This window comes from Hibiscus syriacus, unplaced genomic scaffold, assembly GCF_006381635.1.
Source record: "Hibiscus syriacus cultivar Baekdansim isolate YM2019G1 unplaced genomic scaffold, ASM638163v2 tig00016212_pilon, whole genome shotgun sequence".
In the NCBI taxonomy this organism is placed as follows: domain Eukaryota; kingdom Viridiplantae; phylum Streptophyta; class Magnoliopsida; order Malvales; family Malvaceae; genus Hibiscus; species Hibiscus syriacus.
This window is the reverse complement of record NW_024062384.1, coordinates 1,284,231-1,300,050: the sequence shown is the minus strand read 5'-3', so window position 1 is coordinate 1,300,050 and position 15,820 is coordinate 1,284,231. Positions and strand designations below refer to the sequence as shown.

Sequence of the window (15,820 nt, the reverse complement as noted above, 5' to 3'; positions counted from 1 at the left end):
ATAAATGCCTCAAGGTCAAGGCTACTCATGGATTTTAAATATGGATCAGAAAGATGAATGGTGTTTCCACTTCGACTTCCACTCCTCGGTCGTCAGTTGTTTTAGACTTTTAGTCACATATGAACCTGGTTCCATTGGCTTCAATGTAACTGAATCTCTTATTTGGAACTGCATATGCGTTCAATGAATCAAATTCTGAATATTTTTATATGAGGATTCTGAATCAGAGAGCACCATGCATGCTATCCATGCAATACATATTGTATTCACTCTTATAAGCATCAGCATGGAGTTTGCATTGAACGAAAAAGCTTGTCTGAAGCAGTGGTCTCAACCATGATGTCCATTTCACTTCCTCATCATCATCATAATTTGGACCACCTCTTCCCTGATTTATATTATCATGAAATCAAAGCAAAGCAAAAACTCATCTCAATTGACTCATTTACAATCAGATACTTGTTTATATAAGCCAGAAAAAAGAATTTGATCATTAAGAAAGATAATAATTCAACAAGGTGGTGGAACTGGAAGTGCTAACCATGATTCTTCTGCTTTTTGATTTGATTTCTCTAACAGCTGATTCTTGATCATTTGGAGCCAGTTTTGGGAGAAAGAAACTTTCTAAATAAATGGGGTTTAATTACTTCGTAGTTTGTAGTGATGGGTGATGGATGAGGGTTACTTAAAATTTCTTTTATTTGTTTCATATTAAACAATTAGTTAAACACCGAAAACCTAATAGATTTTTTTTTATTTTTTAATCATCGGTATATGATTTATTGATCAAGTAATCCAAATCACATACTGCATAGACTCATTATAAGTAAGGGTGCTCAAATTCAAATATCTGCATTTTCGGGTACCTGAAGTATCAGGTACCCAATTCTCCAGGTAGTATATTTGTCGACCTGACACGGCCAGTTAAGTTCAGATAGTCGAGTACCTGTAAAATTCGAGTACCCGTATTTTCGGGTCACGGATACTCGATTCATATATATATATATATATAGATATAATTTATTTTAAAAAATTACATTAAAAATATATAAAATCCAAAAAGTTCATAATACACACCATCCACACACAAAAGTTAATGATTTAAAGTTAGTTTTAAAGAAAAATTATCACAAATCAACATATTAACAGATCAAATCAATCGGGTCGGATATTTTTAAACACCCTAAGTTATAAAGATAACCTCTTAACCCAATTCATTTCGTTTACAATGAGAAGATTTAAACCATTAACTTTGCTTAGATAAAATATAACTTCAAAATAGAGTAAAAAGAACCCCACTAGTTTTTAATGGAGATGAGTAAGGAGAAAATATTTAATTATTAATGGGCCTACCTGAAGATTAGGTGAGAGATTAGAATTGCAATTAATTAGTTAATCATATAAACACACAGATTTATAAAATTGTCACAGTTTTTAAGCAATAAGATCTGAAATAACTTAATTGATTGTTTGTAGTAATTATTTTAAGAGCTACATTACAAGGAATAATTTGGACTTTGGGAACTGAGATTTTATTGCTTCAGAGGAATTAAACAATGTGGAGCCCCATCACCATTGGTTTTTAATTACAACTTTATTCCTTCATCTTCAACTTAATTAATTATTTTGGTTCCAATACATTAATGACTTTTGAACTAGGGTGACGAGTTATATTTTATGACTCGATATTAACTTAAAATTTTTTCAAGTCGAGTTGAGTTATTTGAGTTTCTATAAAAATTTTGTTATAATTTCTTATAGTATTATGGTAAGGATTGATTCTTATTTTTCGATTTTCTCCAATCCAAAAATATTTTATTAACACTCAATCCCGCCCCGCCCCAATAATTTATAGTTTTTCTCCCATCCGATTTTTATAATAATATATTTATAATCATTTATTATATTTTAAATTATTAAAATAGAATATTTTTATAATAATTTAATATATTTTTAATAATTAAATAATATATTTAACATTATAAAAATAAAAATCTTAAATATATTATATATTTTATATTGGGTCGGGTCGGGTCAGGTCGGTGATTTTTCACTTTAAACCCATCCCCGCCTCATCCCGAACCTAATTAGTATATAACCCACCCCGCCCCACACTGAACCCCCAAAACTAAAAAATGCCCTATAGGGTCGGGTCGAGTCAGGACCCATTGGGTTCGAGTATTTTTTACCATCCCTAGATATTTTGAGGGTAAAGTATTGATGAGAGTATAAAAGAGTCAACAAATTGATGGGAAGAAAGAATTTACAAACAATTACAATCAAAAGACCAAATTGCATAAATGCAAAGTTAATGCACTAAATAAAACGAGAGAGTATATTTTTAGTTAAAAATAAAAATTGAAGTTACATAGGTATTCTATAATGGTATAAGAGTATGTGATTCAAATTTGGTAAAAATGAACTTAAATAAAGAATAAATTAAAGAAATAATGAAAAGTTGGACTAAATAAAAAAATAAAAAATATTAATAAAAAAGATGAAACATGTAATCATTCTAGCAAAACATATAATGGGTGGATCTAGAGAGGATAGGTGGGTTGATAGCTCCCCATAAAAATTTCAAATTCTTATATATTTTAGATATTTTATTTGTATTTTCTATTGGAATATGTTTTCGTCCTTTCTAAAATTTTATAAGTTCTTTACTACTTAAAATTTTATAAGTTCATCCCCTAAATTGAAATCACACGTACATCCCTACATATAACTAAATTATGATAAAAAAATTTGTTTTATATCACAAATAAAATTAATCATTTATGAATTGAATTGTTGCCAAAAAGAGAAGTTAGCTTTGTGGTTAACAAAAGCAAGTAAAAGGGGAGAAAAGTACATTACAATTCACATTCTTAAGCCGAAAAGAGTCCAAATAAGTCATAAGTGGGCCTCGTAAAGCTTATATTCCTCTGAATTGATTTTATCTCATTTTTATATTATGTGTAATATAAAATTCTACAAATTCATAATATAATATAAGAGATTTATGTATTTTATTTGTTTATAATGATATATCAAGAGGATGTGAAGAGATGTTACATTAAATACTTTTTGTATTTGTATTGATAATTTAATTTCATATTTTATATTTTTAAAATTTGGCTTAATTATAAAATAAGTACTCAACCTATAACGTTTTCTACGAATAAGTGCCTACAGTATTTTTTTGAATGATCTCGGTGCCTAACGTTACAAACGTCATCACTTTAGGTGTGCGGGCCGTAAACGGCGTTAATTTCTCCATTAAGTGACGTATGTCACATTCTACTAATTTTAAAATTTTTATTTAAAATTAAAAGTATATATTTTAAAAGAAACACACAAACAAAATTTGAAATAGCCCCAAAACTTTGAAAACCTTCATTTCAACCTCGAAATCCACGCCGGCCGCCGGCCTTTTCCGTCGGTGAAGCTCCACCCGACCTCAAATACCCCCTGTGATCAACACTCCTATGAAATCGTGACCGATCAACGTTTTGTACTTCGTGAACCTTAGGATGAAAATGATTTCGACAGTTAATTAAAGGCAACTACGATAGCGTATGACTAGGAGAGTGCTAGGAACTAAGTTAGCGGCGGTGGTCGTAGCCAAAAAGAGCGACGACGGCTGGTTAGGGTTAGGATTTAAGATTTTTATGAATTTAGGTTTTTTTTTTGTAATTTAAGAGAAATTATGGTTTTTATAAATATAATAGTATTTTTAATTTACAAAATTAAAATTACCAAAATATGACACATATCACTTAACAGATAACATTAAAGCCAGTTACGGGCCGGACACCTAAAATGATAACGTTTGTAACGTTAGACACTGAATCATTCAAAAATACTATAAACACTTATTCATGAAAAATGGTATAATTAAACAATTATTTTTTAATTAAGCCTTCAAATTTTAACATAATTGTCTTTTGAAAATCCAATATCGTAATACAAAACACTATATCCGTCTCAACTTGTTTATATTATTATACTGGTATGGACTAAATAAAGAAATATTATATTGTTTACTGAAAGATTACATGCAGCATGTGGGGTTGGAATCTCGTGCAGAACTCTGCAATACAATGGCATGTTGTTCCATAAAGTTTGTCTGGTAAGAGGAATTGCTCCTTCATTGATATCAATCAATCAACCTCACCTTTATCTTTTTTTATATAACTATTTTACCTAATTTATATATCGATTAATCCAAATATAATATCGAAGAGATAAAGACGATCTTTTAATCCAAATTTATTATATTTGGAAACATTAAAAACTTGAATCTGAAATATTATTTAAGGAATATAATATATCATCTCATTAGACCAATTAATGATATGTACCTTACTTTATTATCTTTGGAAACATTAAAAACTTGAATCTCAAACATTACTTGAATCTCTTTATTTAATCTTTTTATTGAGAAATATTAATTTATAATAAATAAAATAATTTCTAAAAATTAACTAAAATAGGATACTCCATTGGTGTCTGTGTGACTGTGTCGACACCATAGTTTCATAATTGCTCAGGCAGAAAAAAGAAACACACATCGGTTTCACTTCGAATATATTAATGAACTTGTCGGACCTTTCAATTATATACACAATAACAACCCTACTTCAGTACTCCATCAAATTTTAATCTAACTAAAAGTTCGTGGATTTTAAAAAACACAATATTCCATTTTAGCCATTTAATTATTTTTTAAAATTATATTTAATACTATATTTTATTTTTATTTTGATCTCTATCGTTAAAAAATGATAATATTTTTTAGATAAAATATATGTATTACATCCGAAGAGCAACAGTATCAAGCTGTTATAAGAAGGCTAAATTATCTCAAAAAAATGTTGATATGATCTTCTTTGTTTTTTTTTATCTTTTATGTTATTTTTATCTCTTAAATAACAGATCAAATGTCATTTTAAAAAAAATATGAACAAAATTATTTAAAAATAACATGTGAATTGTTAATTAGGAGAAAAAATAACATAAAAAACAGAAAAGTTAAAAATATCATGGTAGTATCATTGTTATTTTTTGAACAATAAGATATTAAAAGAGATGCATAATATAATATTAAATATGATTTTGATAAAAATAATAATCAAATAGATAAAATATAAATACAAGAATAAAGAAGGTACCAAATAAGTAGTTTATCATGAAATTTTATTTTATTTTTCAATAGCGTGTGATATTTACAAGGTAGTATTTACTCGTGATTTTCTTTTAACTATTGATAACATACACATTGCAGACAAAACTACTCGAATTTAGGACTTCAAAGGAAAACAACATTCATTTTAACTATGGAGGTTAATCAATGGATTCATCGTAAAATTTAGAGTAAATGACATGCATGGTACTTAAACTATTATTTTATATCATTTTGGTACCTAAACTTTTATTTTTTTCAAAATCATACGTGAGGTTTACTTTTTGTTTTGTTTTGGTACTTCGTCGTTAAAAACTTAACATAACTGTTTTACATGATACTTTTTAATGGGTAAATTACATCATTCATCACTCAACTATCTTCTCACTCTTATTTTAGTCACTAAAGTTTAATTTTTTAATTTAATTAATTAACTTTCAAATCACTCCTAATTTAACCACTGTAACTTTCAAATTTATTTATTTTTATTTTAATTACATATTAATAAAATAATAAAAAATGTAATACCACAAAAATTATTAATAAATAAATTAAAGTAATTAAAGCAAGAGCAATTTAAAAGTTGAGTAGTTGAGTTGAAAATTTTAAACTTTAGTGACTAAAGTAAGAGTGAGAAGATAGTTGAGTGTTGAATGATATAATTTACCCATAAAAAATAATATATAAACTAAAATTTTAATGGCGGGTACTAAAATGATATATAAACTAAACATTAAGTATGGTTTTGAAAAAAATAAAGTTTAGATACCATAATGGAATAAATTTAATAGTTTAGACACTTAACATGTAGTTTACCTTAAAATTTAATTTTGAATCTTTGCCATGAAAATACGTATACGATTTAAAGAAAGCATGATCTATTCGTATTTATCGCAATTATTATGTATTTAATATTTGCTTTCGTACACTGTCCGTAAACAACATCGTCTTGTCACGTAATAAGAACATAATTTGGAATGTAACGTAGAAAAGAACATTGCAACTTCATGCGAGATAATGAGTTAATTGCATCATATGTTCTCAAAGTATGAATCTCATTTTAAATTGGTCCTTAAACTTTTAAATATTTTAATTTCATCCTTAAACTATGATTATGATTCTAAATTAATTTTCAAACTTTTGAATATTTCAAATTTATCCCTAAACAATGACTTTTATTTTAATTGGTCCCTAAACTTTTTAAACATTCTAATTTTATCTCAAACTACATGTATATACTAATCACATCCCTTGTTAATAAAAGGGTTAGGCAAAGTTATGTTATATTTTGAGACAAAAACAAAATTTAGGTTAAACTATGGTTAAAACTAATTACATATTTGGATGAATTTGGGGATAAAATTGGAATATTTAAAAGTTTGGGGACTAATTTAGAAAGAGTCATAGTTTAGGGATGAAATTATAATATTCATAAGTTTAAGGCCTAATTTAGAACATGAGTCATAGTTTGAGGATGAAGTTAGAACATTCAAACGTTTAGGGACTAATTTAAAATGAGGGTCATAGTTTGGGGACATATGATGTAATTATCTCCAGGATAATTTAAGGGAAAATTGCCGAAATATTTTGAAATTTATACTTTATTATTTATATATATTTATAAATACTTTAAAATATAAAAAATAATACAAAATTCTACAGTTTTTGTCCGTAGATTATACGTCCGAAACTCTACCGGGTACGCACATGCAGAGAGCAGGATCATGTAATTTAATTCCAACAATGCCCCTAAACCGTAGAGTTTTTTACATCACGGAACAAGCATTGGGGTTCTCATCACTGAAAATTTGCGGAGGGTATGCCTGGAACTCAGTGGCATACCTCGGCGGGTAATAATAATATTCGTTCTTCTTCATTTCCACCGCCACTTTGGTCTCTTCCGTCGCACCTTCCGCCGCCGGTGCTGGGTCGGTGGACATGGCGGCGTTGGCTTCTTTGCTGTCACCATGACCATCACCTTCTTGTTTCTTGTCTTTGTTAATGTTGTCTTCTTCTTCTCCACCACCACCTTCTTTCTTGTCTTTATCGCCACCACTTTCTTCACTTTTCTTCTCCTCTTTGCTGTCATCTTTGGCTTTTTCTTCTCCGTCGGTCTTCGGCGCCTCTGCTTCTTGTTTCACTATCACGGCTTTCTTCCCGGTTCTCTTGTGGACGTACTCCACCAGTTTTGGCGGCTCAAACACTCCCTTTACCGTCACTTCTGAACTATTTAGATCCGGTTCAGCTGATTCCACCCCTACAACAACATGACATTTTTTTATTGTGTTTTGGTGTGGGGTTGGTGAGATTTGATTCAAAAATCAAAATCAGTAGAATTTGACTGAATTTTAATGGAATCTTAGTGAATCATAAAACAATAAAGAAAACAACAGAACCTTTCATTCCCTCAATACGTTTCTTAATTCCCAATGCACAAGCTTCACAATGCATGTAAACTTTCAGCACCACCGTGACCGCCGCCGGAGGCTGCAAAAACCAGTCCCAAAATAAAACTGTCAGATTAAGAAATGTTGAAAAAAATAAAACCTTTCAAGAAACAAACCTCTTCTTTCTTGTCTTCAGGCTTAGAGTTTTCTTTGTCCTCTGCTTTAGTCTCCTCCGCCGGAGCCGGTGGTTCTGGGATCGGCGAGATAAGCTCAACTTTACGGTGGCTCTTCCTTTGAAGTCTGTCGAGAACTTTCAAAGGATCCGCTTTGTCTCCTTTCATCACCACTTTATTGCTCTTGCAATCCGTCATTACATCCTCAACCCCTACAAAATCCCATTCAATCATTTCATTTCGCTCTCATCAACGAACCCAAAGCTGGTATTTTTACCTTGAAATCCGACGAGACATCGACGAACTTTACGAGCACAGCCTTCACAATGCATGAGAACTTTCAAGATAATCTCTTGAGCAACAACAACTGGAGCTGGTTCTTGTTTAGATTCTTCGCCTTTCTTTTCTTCTTCTTCCACTTCCTTCCCCTCCACTGGTTTATGTTTCTCTTCCTGTAAATGAAAAAGAACTGGAGATTAAGCAAACTACAAAGAAAATAAGAAGAAATAATGGTTTGGAGGGTTGAAGATGATGACCTCTCCCATTGGATTGGTGGAACTGGGTTTTTTCAAGTACGGGAGTTCTGTTGAGAGGAGAGCAGCTAAGATCAGAAGGTAGTGGAGAAGAAGAGGGGATTGTATTTATCTCGTAATCATCAGTTTCATTCATGGGTCCTGATGACCGACGTGGCATTTTGTAAGGGGGCACGTGCATTGGATGAGGCTCGGGACAAACGGTGGTTGACTGCCTTTCTACAGTCCCACACTGGTATACTTTGGGAATTTGATTTTTTCCTATTTTCGTCTGAAGTTAAATTAAGGGTAAACTACATATTTAGTATTTAAACTATCGGTTTTGATCCGTTTCAATATCTTAACTTTCAATTTTTTTAAATCGATACCTAAAGTTTAGTTTTTTTTTTCATTTTATTATCCCGCTGATAGGTTTTGAAAAAAATGAAAGTATACGTACCAAAACACATTTTGTACCTAACTCATACTTAATTTTTTAAAATAATTGAAAATTTAGGTACTAAAACAGATCAAAACTGATAGTTTAGGTACTAAACGTGTTAAATTTTTAACGACGGGTACTAAAATGAAACAAAAAGTAAATTTTAGGTATGCTTTTGAATAAATTGAAAGTTTAGGTACTAAAATGGATAAAAACTTATAGTTTAGGTACTCTATGTATAATTTACCCTTAAATTAATGTTATGTACATTTAAGTTTTATTAAATGTTTCGGTAAGTGCTTGAAAATAAAATTCTTGGAATTTTTTTAACTAGAAGTAACTAGTCTTATTAAAAAGTAAAATTATCTAAAATTATTATGAGGGTTTACAATTATTATCGTAAATTATTTGTACAATTTGTATATTTTCTTATAACATTGAAACTAGACTCTTTAGATCATATACGGACTATATATGAAAAAGGTTAAAAATCTAACCAAAAGACTTGAACAAAAAATAGATAGGAATAAATCTGTGTGCATCGATAAAACGAACCATAAAAGGGGATTAAGCTATTAAAAGACTACCGAGAATCGCAAATCAGAGCCGAACATCGTGAGAAACTATCCACGAACATAAAATAGCATATCCAAATTCAATTTGAGGCTCCATAGCAGGGAAGATTAACATGATTACAAATAAGTGTCATCTTGATCAATCATGGCGTCGTTAAATCCAATTCTACGAAAACATAAAATAAAAAGAATGGCTAAAAGACCGAGAAGAAGACAAAAAACATGCCACAAAGACAAAGAAAAACATGTCACAAAGATAAAAAAATACGCCAAAAATATAGAATTATTCTTATTAAAAAATAAAAAAATAAAAAAAAGAAGAGAACCTACAATCATCAACCAACATTTAAACGAATTTGGCTAAATAAAATTTAATAAAAAAATGTTGCTCTAATCTATAGAAAATCATACATACTCTAAAGTAAAACAAAAAAAGAAGGGATGAGGAGAGAACGATTAGGGTTTCTCCAAATTTAAATTTAAATTCTTTGAAATCTTAGAAATGATGTTATATATATATATATAATGAAATTTTAACATGCAGTGATAATAATAATATATTATATATAAAAAGTATACATATATAAAACTACTATTATTTATTATAAATTTTTAATATGATATAATAATAAATTTTAATGTGTGAATTGATAATAATAATATCTATAAAAATTGAAGTGCTTAATTACGTAGATTATATCAACTCTTTCCATAAATACTAGCCAATCCTAACTTTTAATTAGGATTTAAAACCGTAAATATCTCTTCTCTCACAGTAGCCGTTCGATTGGGCTAATTTTTTTCATCACGAGGCATCCATTCAGTTTGCTATATCATTATGTTGGTCACCACAAATAAATATTTGGTTTTCCCCTATAAAACATTAAGGTATTTTTTCCGATTCATATTGAATTTGAGTTTTAGTTGTAATTTTATAAACTCGATTCGACTTAAAAATAATTTTAAGTTCAAGTCAAGTTATAAAATACAACTTAAATAACTTAAATAATTCAAAAAATTTAGTAATTAGTAGATTGATATATGTATATCACATACGAAAAAAATATGAAGGAATACATATGTATTAAATATGATTATAAAATGTCATTTAAACATGAATCGAATAATATTATAATATTATAAATATTTACAATTAAATTTAAATAGAAACATTATATACTTATCAACTCGAATAACTCAAATTTTTTTGAACCGATTCGATCGAACACTCATCTTATGTATTATATGAATTAAATTAATAATATTTATAGTGTATGTAATGTGAAGGAGTAGAGGTTAAACTAGGTTTGTTAGTTAAAACATTAATAACGTTTTGGAATAATTGAGACAAGGTTTGACCAATATTATTTGGTTTTGGTTAAATAGTAATTTAGTCCTAGAGTTATATTTTGATATCTGATGGCTAAATATTATATATATATATATATATATATATTTAAAATATACTTTTTAGTCATAGTAGAAGGAAAAAGAAAAATTAACCCACACCTTAAATTTCTTTAGTCCCATGGAATTTTACCTCTCAAAGGTATCTTCAAGAAAGAGATCATTATTTTATTGGTAGAGAAATGCGTATGATTTTATGTTAGAGGAGATGAACATCTAAACTTTTAAGAGAATGCGAACTTATATAATTTTAAGAGGCGAAAACATATCATTAATTAAAAATACAAAGAGAATATCAAATATATATATTAATTTAAAAATTTTATAGAGACAACTACCCCCACGCGTCTACTTTGACCCATCCCTGCTTATAGCTATCACCGACTCATTTAAAAATACCCAACCTAACCTGAGTGACCTGACCCGTTGACCTGTAGACCCGAATCTAAAAGAAGGGGTAATTCTCTAAAAAAAATTACTCGATCGGGCAGGTACCAAACTCATGATTTTTCTCGGGTAGTTGGGCTGAGTCAGAGCTGAATTTTTTTATAACCGGGTGTACAACCTGACCTGATAATTTATATATATATATATATATATATATATATATATATATATATATATATATTAGTTTAAAAATACACTACTTGATTGACCCGACCTATTGACATGTTGAACCTAAAAAAAATCGGGTAATTCTATAAAGAAATTACCCAATCCTTGATTTTTCTCAGGTAGTTGGGCCGGGTCTGGGCTAAAACTTTTTTATAACTGGGCATTCGACCCGAACCAACCCAATAATTTTAATATATACATATACATATATTAGTTTAAATTATATTTTTATTTCAAGTTCCTTAATACTTTTACCTTAAAACTAAATTTAAATCCCTTAAAACTAACTTTAAATCACTAATTTTTGTGTATGGATGGAGTGTATTATGAACTTTTAAATTTTATGTATTTTTTATGTGTTTTTTTTTAAAAATTAAATAAAAAAAAATAAAATATAAGAATTGGGTACCCAAATTTTATGGGTACCCAAATTTAATTGGTACCCAACTACCAAATACTCGAACTTAACAGGCTAAATCATAGACCAACAAATATATTATCTGAAGAATCGGATACTCGAAATTTCAGATACTTAAAAGTGTGAATACCCAAATTTAAACCCCTAACCATAACATCATAAGTATAAACTTTTATCTTCTTTATGTCAATACAATATCTGACATAATTTTCTAACAATATAACTAGAGAAAAAAATTAAGAAAAAAGTTTGGTGAAAAAGGAACCTTAAATTGAGGGCTGGAGTTTCATAATTAGCAGACACATTTCACGCACTATGTTTAAGTTTTCGGCTTTTCTAAGTTTCTAACAAACATCAAATACCTACTTCTACCATTTTGTTTCCCTCCTTTTTATAGTATTATTGATTAGGATAAACTTTTTATTTGCTACCTCATATATTCTTAAATTTATGTTTTGCTCACTTTATTATTATTATTTTCATAATAATACTTAACATTATATTTTATTTCTATTTTATTATCCCATCGTTAAAAAATTAGCGGCGATACCGAAATAATTTTTTTATTTTCCATATCATTTTCTTTCTTCTAATAAACCACTAAAATCTATTTTTTAAAATAATTTTATCTGGATCAATAAGAAAAAAATTATAACCAATATTTAAAAAAATATTATTCGAATCCCTTTTTTCTTTCTACACGCTTTTTGTTTCTCCTTGTTTTTGTGTGATAAATTTAAATATAAGTTATGGGGAAACGTCAACATATATATGGTTAAGTTTAGTGGTTAAAAGGATTAATACACTTTTTAGTGCCTAAATTATAATTTCGAATAAGATTTGATGTTTAAAAATTTTTTTGTTAAAAATATGTGTCTAATGTTTTCTCCGTTACATTTATAGGTGTCTACCGTTATATTTTATAATTTTAATTTTTTAATAATAAAATATTATTTTTTAAAAAAGAGAAAAAATCAAAAAAATCAAACCACTCCCTCCCGCGTCATTCCTCACCCTCTCATTCCCCCACCTCCGACGACGAAGAATCACCATTGGTCGGGCTTTGTTCAAAACAGAGATCTCAACGGTAATGGCCGTGTAACGTATGGACGATTGTAGTTATCGAAATCACCAAAAAATAGTATCAAAAAACCTAAAAATTCGGCGATACTTCGTAACATTTTTCTCGATGATTCGTGCAGTTTCATGACGGGTGAGGGATTGGGTTTTGATCTTGACGGCGAGACATTTTTATGGTGTTAAAGGTGGCGGCCATAGACTGACGGTGACCGATCGGCGACGAATGATTAAAGTTTGTTTTTTTTAAAAATATAATATTGAGGTGTTTTAAAATAAAATATTTTTGAAAATTTATGTGTGTGACATATATTAGATAACGGTCAAATTTAACGATCGTTAAGGTCCAGATACCTAAAAGCGTAATGTTGGAAATGATTGACACTTTGTTTAGCAAAAACATTCTTTAAACACAAAATCATATTTTTGAGGTATAGTTTAGACATTAACAAATGTATTAAACCTTAAAAATATAATCCTTGTATAAACTGTTAAAGTCGAGGATTTATTTAATTGGATATATTAAAAAATTGTGGAGGGAATTAGATGAATGGACTAATAATTCAAAGTGTGATTATTGAAAGTTTAGAAAAATGGTATCAACCACCGGTTGTATTCAATTGTAGGGTGTGCCCATCATGGATGGACATAAATTTTCTTATATTTTACCTGTCTAATTTCACATCCTTAAAATTTTATAAATTTGTACTCTTTAAAATTTTTAACTACTAAAGTTCACACTCTGAACATAAATTTATGGATCTGTCTCATCCTTACTTACAAATATCGGCATCAATTAGACTAAAATAACTGCTGTATACCAATAGGATGTACTATCAGTAATGGCAACGGGAGAATCAAATTCAACAACTCCTTCACCCAAGTGCTTTGCTTTACATGTGAACCACTAGTTGCCAGAATTTTAAGCAAATTTTACTTATTCTCATTTTCACTACGACCAAATCCTCATGGCATTATTACCATTTCATTATTATTCAAGTTAAAAAGCAGATTTGTTGAAGAATCCAATTACCTATATAATTTAACAGAATTAATTCGTATTTGTGGAGTCTTAAATAAGAATATTGTTATTTCAAGTCATTTATGTTGGAGCGATTTTTGGATTTTCGAATAAATCGAAATTTTTAATTTTTTAATTAAAAGTAATGTGATTTTTTATAAGATCTATTGCTTCGAATAATTTGGGATTCCCTTTTAAGAATAAAAAAATATGGTTCGAGGAGTCGCTACTAATCTTTTGATTAGGTTGTGATTGGACACCCAAAAACATATTTGTCATTTTAATAAAAAAATGATTTTAATTAAAACAACAAATTTACGATATGCATATCATAAAATTGAGTTCGAGAGTCGATTATGCGAGGGGAAGTATTAGCACCCCACAACGCCCTAAATCGGTACCTAGACGATTAATTAATTGTATTTGCAATAAAATTTATGAGTTCAAATTTAATTTAATTTAAGATCCATTCAAATATTTTTTTTTGAATTTTGAAATGAAATATAATAATATGCAATTATTTCCCATCGAGAGGTAACGACCTCTCATATCTCGAGGCGGTCAATTCCTACCCCAAACGAAATAGAGAAATATTACGGTTTCATTGTAATATTCAGATGTACAAAATAAAACAAATTAAATTAAAAATTAGCAGTCCTTTTTAGAAAGAAGAATAATATTCGATTATTTAAAGACGTCGAGATCGAAACTTTTATAAGTTCTAACGATTTTTTCTCGAAAAATTTATATAGACGAACATTTCTTTTTCTCTTGTTCCTAAATTTTAGGTGGAATCATTTTTTAGGTTTCACTTGTGGGATACACTTTCATTTTAAAATCATCGGAAGTGATTTTCTTATAAGTTAAGATAGTCTCCTCACAATGACTTCAAAATGGAAGGGTATTACCCTTAATCTAATTATTTGAAACAAGTCGAGTCATACTAATTAAGGTAACATACTTTTAAATGCAAGCTAAATGCAATTAAAGCCACGTTTTAACAATAAAATAAATACACGTGATTTATACATTAAATTAGTAAATACGATTTGGAGATAAAAACACACATTATACATGAACAATTATTACTTAAAAAAAACCCTACATAGTGAATACATACATGTAAACATGATAAAGTACTCAAATATAATCATAGGAACATAGCAGCCCAAAACACAAATAGCAGAAACTAAGCATGCTTACTAAAATAAGGGCTAAATAATAATAAATAGAAACTTTAAAGGCTTAACAACAAACATAACCAAATGCACTTATGGGATTAAAATGAAAGTTTCACAAGTAACGTATCAAACACATAAACATGAAGAAAAAAAGGTCTAAACATGGGGACTAAAATAATAAACATTAAAGTTATGAGCAATGTGTAAAAGGGAACATAAATTAAAACAAGCTGTTACACGGGACTGAAACGTAATACTCGTAGGGTTCAGGGTCAAGTGTGGGAATATGGAAAATTGGATTGGAGATCAAAATGCAACGTATTAAAAGAAAATGGAGCTCACAAGAGATTAACCCCTCTCCCCCAAAACGCGGGTTACCCTAGCCCTTGAAACGCAACCATTTTGACCGTAACATATAATGATATTTTGGATTAACCAAAAAAACTAAGCCTCATTTCATTCCAAACTTTCCCTTAAAAAACTATTTATCTTCTCTGGATAACTCTCCCTCGCTCTCTCATTCACTCTTTCTTCTCTCGCCCCCAGCAAAAATAAATGGCTGCCGTGGCCTCCCCTTTACCTACAGGCTCTGACGAGGAGATGAATCGGTGCAAAGCTCACCCTAAACAGCAAAAAAAAACTCTCTAACCTCTAATCTAGCCTAACCCCGATAGTCTTCTATCTTCCCCCATCAAGGCTTCGACGAGGAACCAAGAAGTTTCGTATCAACTCCTCAAGAAATCAAAACCACCTAAGGCTTAAACTCCCATACAAATGACCCCATAAACCCTAAAACCAATCGACAAGGATGAGGGAATGAAGGTTTTACCTTTGACTCGGTGGGG

The 15,820-nt window shown here is 29.5% G+C and overlaps 1 protein-coding gene and 1 long non-coding RNA gene across 2 annotated transcripts; both read right to left on the bottom strand.

Moving 5' to 3' along the window:
• Positions 1–247: 247 nt before the first annotated feature.
• Positions 248–12,886, bottom strand: LOC120208331. Its single transcript, XR_005524308.1, has 4 exons — positions 12,876–12,886; positions 1,517–1,524; positions 542–624; positions 248–388 (listed from the first exon to the last, which is right to left on the bottom strand). It is a non-coding gene; the product is annotated as an uncharacterized LOC120208331 (long non-coding RNA).
• On the bottom strand, positions 6,903–8,287 carry LOC120208330 (heavy metal-associated isoprenylated plant protein 7-like). The gene is made up of 5 exons (XM_039207630.1): positions 8,264–8,287; positions 8,005–8,179; positions 7,731–7,939; positions 7,564–7,654; positions 6,903–7,424 (listed from the first exon to the last, which is right to left on the bottom strand). The coding sequence occupies exons 1-5, from the start codon at positions 8,270–8,272 to the stop codon at positions 6,934–6,936; spliced, it is 975 nt and encodes a 324-aa protein (XP_039063561.1). The 5' UTR covers positions 8,273–8,287; the 3' UTR covers positions 6,903–6,933.
• Positions 12,887–15,820: the final 2,934 nt, after the last annotated feature.